The sequence below is a fragment of the Brassica oleracea genome, chromosome C7 (assembly GCF_000695525.1).
Source record: "Brassica oleracea var. oleracea cultivar TO1000 chromosome C7, BOL, whole genome shotgun sequence".
Taxonomy (NCBI): domain Eukaryota; kingdom Viridiplantae; phylum Streptophyta; class Magnoliopsida; order Brassicales; family Brassicaceae; genus Brassica; species Brassica oleracea.
The window spans coordinates 7,880,664-7,889,317 of NC_027754.1; the positions used below are offsets into that span (position 1 = coordinate 7,880,664).

Below are 8,654 nucleotides of genomic sequence, written 5' to 3' on the forward strand. Positions count from 1 at the left end.
TCTAACAAAACGCTGAGTGGGAGGCAACCCACTATTAGGTAATTTTAATTGGTTTTCTTAGTTACTAGTATTTACTTTCATTTTCATTCTTTCAGATTTATTGCAAAACCTAAGTAGGATGATTACCAACATATCGACGATGGACGACATGTCGACATCGATCGACCTTAAATCACATACGACGATCGATGCATACCGATGCACATCGATCGATTCCCACTCCGGTCAGATTTATCTTCCTAACTTGTTACATTGAATACTTATGATTTATTTCCACCATAACTCCGACTGTGTTACACTGGGACAATGTAATTTAAGTCTGTGGGGTGGTTTACTGATATAATTTATTCTGATTCTTATAAAAAGATTTTAATAAATTATGCTTAGCTATGTGAAAAGGGACTATGATCTTATTACTTGAATGTCTAACCACTCTTTAGCACCATTCTAGATTTACTGATTGCAGATAGTACTAAAGATGCTACAGTGGATCAACCTGTCAACTATACACACTTGCCTTGATTGTTTGAAGGAACCAAAGCTGACCTCCAACACTAAACCTGACATAATAGCTTGTCTTGGGGCTTGGTATACATTGGATCGGATTCTTCAGACAAGTCTGGAAGGTAACGCCTTGTATAGATTCATTTATCACATTTTCTCTCTCTATTTCGACCCTAGAGTAGTTAGTTATTAGTTTTTATCTAAAAAAAAAAAAAAATCCGAAATTTACTACTTAATTAAGACTTAGGATTTAGTTAGGTGGAATCCGAACATGACTTGGTGGCTACAACCATTAAGGCTTGCTTCATAAGTGTTTGATCGGGAAACGGTATAGAACGAGAGAACGTTCAGTTTTTAGATGTGGGCTTAAGCAAAGACGTCTTATTAACGGTTGGAAGAGTGTTTCTTTGGTTACAAGGAAAGGAGATGCGTGAAAAGAAAGGTACCGGAGCCTTGAAGGCTTTACCGTAGAGATACGACAAGGCGAGATAACAAAGGTAAAACCCTAATCTAGCCGCCCTAGTGTGTATCAGTGATTTCAGATCCCCCTTATGTTGCCTTTCCTTCCCCTTTTATAGCTGACCTCACGCTCTTCCGTGACCTAGTTTGTGTCTTCTCTGTGGGCTTTAACTCGCTGGGCCGAGAAGCCCACGCTGTCTCGTGGAATCGTTTCCTCGGGTCATTTAGTCGAGAAGCCCATCGAAAGCTCTCTCACATTACGCCGAGCCGATGCTCCGCTTCATGTGGGTCGGGCCGTCTGTTCTTTGGGCCTAGAGGGATGGTCGAATTTACCATCTACAGTAAGTCCTCCCAGTTCATCGAGATGAAGATGCTGTCGGATTCGGTGAATTTAGGAAGTTAAAGGTTTGGGAGGACTGGCGGAACGTTTCGAATAAATGTCTCCTGACCGGATGTCACGAGGCATCGTTAGGCGTTTCCCCTTTGTCGGGTGGTTTAGTAAAATCTCTACCGAACCGGCTTTGGTTTGGTTAGGTTTTCCCTTAACCGTTGGTTCTGATCAGGGTTGAGGCTGGTTAAAACGGGAAGTCGAAACGACGCTTCGATTTCTTCGGCGGCTAGGTAACTGTTCCTAGGCCCACATAGGCCCATGTAGGCCAAATGATGACGCCTCGGGGAGGCACCCCTTCTTTCCCTATAAATATTCGCTTCCTTCTCATTCTCTCCATTCTTCTCCGCACTTCTCAGGTATTCTCTCTCTCCTCCTTCTTATTTCTCTCTCTAGGTTATTGTTGCAACATAGATAGCGATATGTCGTCTGGCGGGAGGTTATCTCATAAACAGAGAGGAAAAGAGATCACAGCCTCCTTTAGTCCTTCGAGAGATGCGACCGAGGCACCGCATGAAGAATTTGAACGGATTCATCACGACGCGATGATGGACACCAAGAATTTAGATCTGTCTCAAAGGATCCTAGTCTCTGAATCTGCGCGTTCGTATCGGCAAGAAGTGAGAGGAAATCCAGATGAGCCACAGGCTTGCGAGAGAGACAGTTCCGGCGGTCCGGGAGACGGAGCTTTCGCTATTAATTACGTGCCAACGTGTTATTATCCTGGAGGGATCTTTGAGGAACTCCCAGCGATAGCTTCCGAGTTTCTGTGCTCTCCTGATGTGAGTGGTCAAGCTTGGGAGAACGTCACTAAGACTCAGTCAACTCCCAATAGCGTGAAGAAGCTTCTGAGGGAACGTCATGGACTATGGGTAACTTTCTTGATTCCCTCGGAAAACCAAAGGCCTTGGTCACCGCCAGTTGGGTATCAGTGCGTTTACGAATCCTATTTTTGAGATGATACGAAGCTTTGGTTCCCAATTCCTCGACTAATCACATCGTATGCGAGGCGCCGAGATGCAGCGATAAGTCAATGTTTGAATGGTTCGTGGCGTATCGCGGTGGCCCTGATGGTTATGGCCGCTGAAATTGAGGGTTCGTGTCTTCGAGGAGTTGACGTCCGTCAGCTCGTTAGACGACGGGCTTCTGTTGATAAAAATGCGTCCCAGCTACAATGTGATAGGAAGGCATCCTAATAAGATGCCGGATTGGCAGAGATCTTACTTCTTCGTTAAATGCGATGACTCTGCCTTCGAAGACCCGCCAGCTGATGAGTACCGTGTCTTATGGAACACTTTGCTTGTTAGAACATCTTCGTTAACTCGTACCGTTTCTTCGTATACTAACTGCTTTCTGCTTTTGTTGTTTTTTTTTATGCAGCCGACCATCCGATTTCTCATGATTATCCGGAAGACTTTCTTTCAAGCGCTCGTGCCGTTGCGAGACTTGCTTAAGAGCATTGGGGGAATATTTCTTGGGAGAGGGTTCACCATTCGATCGATCGTATTTCCAGGAGTAAGTCCATACTTTTCTCCTATTTCAATATGACTCTTTGACTTTTCCCTCATGGTCGGGCTTCCGGACTCGTGTTCTTCGCAGAAGATTGGAAATCGAGTTATCCTCTTTCTGCCAACAAGACTAAGACGCGGATCTCGCTATTCACAAAGGAAGAGCAGAAGAGAATCAACGAGGCAAGGAATATGAGAGGGCTTCCAGATCTGAGTGCGATGATCATGGTCGAACTTAATCTGCCGAGTATCGAACTACCTGCACCCTCTAACGAGATGGCGATTGCCGACACCACCGACGCGAGCCCTCATCATCAAGATTCCTCGGCTGGTACCACTACTTTGGCTCCTAAGAAGAAAAAGGGGGAGAACCCGTGACGACCTTCCTGTCAACGTAGGCTCCGAAGTAGCTCCTATCGAAGCTGAGATTCCTAGTCAGGGGGAGACGGCTGAACCGTCATCAAAAAGGAGGAAGAAAGGCAAGGGATCGTGAATCCGCGAGAGACTGATGTCGCCAATCCCGTGCATCGGAGTGAATCAGCTGGTGAGCCGGCTCTCAACTTAGCCTCATTGGATGATCCTAAAGATGCCTCTCCCGAAGTTACGCTGCGGAAGAAGAAGAAATCCAAAAAAACGGGTGATCGAGAGACGGTCGCTAGTGCTCAAGTTTCGTCGATCCCTGGAACATCAGCCATCGGTGCTTCGTCTCGGAAGAAGACTCCGAGGGTCGAGTTTCATGATCACGTGTCGTTCGAGTACGATGGTCCCACCCCGCTTATTTATGCTCCTCATAAATGTGCTGAGTTGGTCAGCCAGATCAAATGCGGGCCGAAGCCTCTTCCATCCGTGTCGGACTTGATCTTTAAGGATGAGTATGTCGACGCTGCTCGCACTAAATTACTGGTAAGTACCTCCTTTGACTGTCTTCCTTTTATGTGAAAAAAAGAAACTTGAATATTCTGTTTTCATGTTAGGGCGACGGGAGCATGAATTTCGTTGTTGAGAAATACGACACAGCTTTGAAGAAGACTCGCGAAGCCTTGAGAAAGTCGGAGAAACCAATGGCGGCCAAGGGTAAGCTTCTCCACCGGAAGAAAGCGGAATGGAGGGATGAGTTCGTGAGGATGGCCGAGAAGAGAGAACGAGCGATTGCTCGGAAGAAGATTCAGCGAGAGCGAGCTGACGCGGCCGATGCCGAACTCTCCGTCGCTAATGTGACCATTGCGACTTTGGAGTCTCGGAAGGCCAGTCTGATGGAAGAGATGGGGGTCAAAGCCGAAGAACATAAGAAAGAGTTGGGTCGGCTTAGGGATTCGCGTGTCTATGAGGTTACGAAGGATCGCGAAATCCAATAGGCACTTCGGAAATCTGCGCGAATGGTGGACTCGCCAATGATTACGAAATCCAACAGGCACTTAGGAAACCTGTGCGAATGGTGGACTCGCCGCGGTCCTTTCGACACAGCGCGGTTGCTTCAGAGCCAGGAGTTTGGAACTAAGAGATGCCTTGAGGCTCTAAACGCTGGTGGTCGTGATATCCCTCAAGATGTCATTGATACGTTCGCGGCCCGCGAGAAGCAGTCCGAGGAAGAAGCCGTGAAACTTGATCCCGACGAGATCCCGGAGATTGACTTGACTCTTTCTCCACTTCACCTTGATTCTCAGTTCGTTGATATGCGGACTTTTGTGGGCCTTGACCCATATGGATCCAACGCAGAGCTAGTTGATCCGAGGACTGCTGTAGTTCTCCGAAGTCCCGCTAATCTTCCCAGAGCCTCGATCGCTCCATCTCGTTCTGCAGGGGAGGATCGTTGAAAGTCGATCCGCCGGCCCTCGCCTCTGAAGCTCTTGACGAGGGAGCAAAGTCCGTCGGGAAGGATGTCTTTGAGATCTCCGACTCCTCTGTTTCTGAGGGCAATCAGGGTGAAGGGTCGGATAAAGATGATGGCGGTGAGGAGGTTAATAAGGAGCATAGTGGAGAGACGACTGGTTCCGAAGCTCACCCTCCCGAGAGTCAGCCGGAGGTTCGTGAAGGCGAGGCGACGATTCATGGTAAGGGCGTCAATGCGGATTGGTTTGTGCGTGCGTGCGGATCCTTCGGAGCCGTCCCTTGGTGGTGGAACCGTTGCGCAGGAGCAGGCTGAAGACCCCGAGGAGTAACTCTGTCGCTTTGTCTCTTTTAACTTTTCACAGTACTCTTGCTCTTGATGTATTACGACTTGACTTGGTGTGGTCCTTTTCCTTTTTTTTAAGACTCTATTTATTTCTTCTCTTTACGAATCCTGCATCACTCGTCTCACTTCTTTCTTTAAGTATTCGGTACTGATCTCGTCGCGAGAGAAGATCGGGGAGTTGCGAGAAATATGGAAATGATTATAGAGTGTGTGACTTCGCGCCGTATCGAGTTTTATTTGGTCGTTTTGTCAAGTTCCCTTGTTTAGTTGACGTACGTCGACTAGATACGAGTCAATATAGGATTACTTTAGACCGTGAAAAATATTTTTTAAATGACAACAGTTCCTAACTCGATCTCAAAGTAATTTCTAAGCGTTCGGTCGGCCAAACCTTAATTAGCAAATCATGAAATGGATAGGAGTCATCATCTCGGGCATATTAGTTAATACTACGATTATGACCGGATTCCCGCTAGTATGTGTCTGATCAGGACATACTCGGCCGTGGGGTGTGAGTACTAGTACGTTTGTTTCGAGATGCCGGGGCGAACTCACGTAGGTATCGCATGGGTTGTACGACTTCTCGGGGAAGCGTGACTTCTCGGGGAATTATATATATATTTTTTTGATTACAGCAGGACCCGTTAAGGCTGCCTACGTACCTCCTTTGTGGAAGATCAAGCCATTCGTAGTTCTTTATTTTCCGAGTAAAAGTGGCTAAGAGCGCATTTACTAGGGTTTTTTTTTTTTTTTTAAGAGTGAACGTGACCGTTGGTCGTTCACATGCCTTTGCTACTTTTAGTTGTGGAAGAGGCGAAGGTGCTTCGAGTTCCAGGCTCGTGGTACCGCTTCGCCTGTTGAAGTCTCGAGGCGGTAGACTCTGGGTTTCACGACCTCGATGATCTTGTAGGGTCCTTCCCAGTTGGCTCCGAGTTTTCCGGCTTTCCACTCCTTAGTGTTTTCGAACACCTTTCGGAGGACCAGATTTCCCAATTCGAGGGGGCGGGACTTAACCTTCTTGTTGTAGTAGCTTTCGATCTGGTGCTGATAGTTCTGGATACGAAGTAACGCTTGGTCGCGTCTTTGCTCGATATCGTCCAGTGCGTCAAGGAGCATATCTTGGTTAAGCTCGATGTTTTTCGGCATTTTGGAATGGCGTAGGCTCGTCACGTTTACCTCGGAAGGTGCCATTGCTTCGAATCCATAGGCCATCGAGAAAGGGGTCGCTTTCGTCGCTCCGCGAGGTGTGTTCTATGGGACCAGAGGACTCCATCCAGTTCTTCGGCCCAGCATCCTTTCTTCAAGTCTAGTCGTTTTTAAGTCCGTCGATGATTGTTTTGTTTGTGGACTCAGCCTGACCGTTGCTTTGCGGGTTTCTCGGTGTGGACATATTGAGTCGAATCTCCATCTGTCGCAGAATTCCTTGAAGTTATGGGAGATAAACTGGGATCCGTTGTCGGTAATTATTTCATACGGGAACCCGTGTCTGCAGATGATGTTCTTCCAAACAAATTTCTGCACTTCCTTGTCGGTGATGCTGGCGTAGGCTTCTGCTTCCACCCATTTGGTGAAGTAATCTGTTAAGACCAGGATGAATCTTTTCTGTCGAGAGCTCAGCATTGGTCCAATGATATCCATTCCCCACCACATGAAGAGGTATGGCGCCGTTAAGGTATGGAGTAACTCCGTCGGACTGTGGATGGTTGAAGCGTGTCGCTGGCACTTGTCATATTTCTTGGCATAGTACTCGCAATCTGCGTTCATAGTTGGCCAGTAGAAACCAAGGCTTTTCACTTTTAATGCGAGAGCTCGTCCCCCCGAATGATTTTCTGCTGCCCCCTCATGTGTTTCAGCCATGAATAGTCTTGTTTCGTCTCCGAAAATGCATTTAAGGAGTACCTTTGTTGCAGTCCATCGATGAAGTGCGCCATCCATGACGACGTAATGTGCACTGCGCTGTTTGAGTCGTCGTGCTTCCCATTTTTCTGTGGGTAATACGCCGTTGGATAGGTATTCGATGAATTCCGTTCGCCAATCGTTGAGCTGTTCAATATTCATGGCGTCGGTGATAGATGCTGCAATGGCAAGCGGCTCTGTCGCTGGGCTGATGATTGGCATCTCGATCCTGTGTATCGGGATTATCCTTTTCACCTGGTCGTGTAGCTTACTTCCGAGGGCTGCGAGGGCGTCCGCGCATACGTTCTCTCCGCGGGGAACTTTTGTGAGCTCGAAGAACTCAAAATCCCGTGTAAGATCTTTGACAAGTGTTAAGTAGGCATCCATCCTCTCATTTCTGACGTCATATTCTCCAAGAAACTGACTCACTACGAGTTGGGAGTCACAATATGCGCTGATTCGTTTAGCCTTTACTGCTTTTGCAAGACGAAGGACTGCGATGAGAGACTCATACTCGGCTTCGTTGTTGGACGCGACAAAGCCAAAACTGAACGATTGCCGGATTAGTTTGCCTGTCGGGGATTGGAGCTGTACGCCTGCCCCCGAACCTTTGTTCGTGGATGACCCATCTACGTGCAATATCCAGTTCAGACTTGGTAGCACGAGATCCTGTTCTAACTCCGGTGTTAGCTCGAACAAAAAGTCAGCAAGAACTTGCGACTTAGCTGCTGTTCTATTCTTGTACACGATGTCGTGCTCGCTTAGTTCCACTGCCCATTTTGTTAGCCTTCCTGATTGGTTGGTGTTTTGCATCACCGTCCTAAGGGGTTGGTTGGAGAGCACCTTGATGGTATGCGACTGGAAGTAAGGCCTGAGTTTTCTCGCCGAGGTGATGATGGCGAGAGCCATATTCTCCAAGGTTGGGTATCTCGTCTCTGGTTCTGTCATGTGCTTGCTGATGTAGAAAATATGTTTTTGTTCGCCCCGATCCTCTCGTATGAGTACGCTACTGCCGCCGAGGAAGTGACGGCGATGTATAGGGATAAGGCTGATTGAACGCTTGTTCGCATTTTTCATCCCAGACGAATCTTTTATTTCCCCGCAAGATTTCGTAAAAAGGGAGGCATTTATCAGTAGATCTTGAGATGAACCTGTTGAGTGCCGCAATCCTTCCGGTTAATCGCTGTACTTCACGAGTGTTCCTCGGACTAGGAAGGTCAAGGATCGCCGTTATCTGTTTTGGGTCTGCTTCGATGGCTCGCTGAGTGACGATATAACCCAGGAATTCTCCTATTGTGACGCCGAAGGTGCATTTCGTCGGGTTGAGCTTCATCCCGTACTCGTTCAGCGTCTTGAAGCAGTCTCGCAAATGGCTGAGATGGTCCTCGGCGTGAAGTGATTTGACCAGCATGTCGTCGATGTAAACCTCCATAGTGTTGCCAAGTTTTTCGGCGAACATCATGTTGACCAGACGCTGGTAGGTCGCTCTCGCGTTCTTTAGGCTGAAAGGCATCGACGTGCATCATGATTTGGTTGTACCCCGAGAAGCCGTCCATGGAGAGGGTAGCTGTCTTTCGGGCAAGCCTTGTTCAAATCAGTGAAATCGACACAAATGCGCCACTTCCCATTCTTTTTCTTTACTACGACAGGATTGGCTAGCCACTCTGGATACCGTACCTCGGCAATGAAACCTGTGTCGAGTAGCCTGTCGACCTCCTCGTTTACT

At 47.7% G+C, this 8,654-nt stretch overlaps 1 protein-coding gene across 1 annotated transcript; it reads right to left on the reverse strand.

Annotated features, from left to right (window-relative positions):
* Positions 1 to 6,283: 6,283 nt before the first annotated feature.
* LOC106302494 lies at positions 6,284 to 7,876 on the reverse strand. The gene has a single exon (XM_013738993.1). It carries the CDS (start codon positions 7,874 to 7,876, stop codon positions 6,284 to 6,286), a length of 1,593 nt encoding a protein of 530 aa, XP_013594447.1.
* Between the last annotated feature and the right edge of the window lie 778 nt (positions 7,877 to 8,654).

Coding starts and splice junctions, on each gene's coding strand:
- LOC106302494 (XM_013738993.1), bottom strand. CDS start 7,876: ATGACAGAACCAGAGACGAGATACCCAACCTTGGAGAATATGGCTCTC.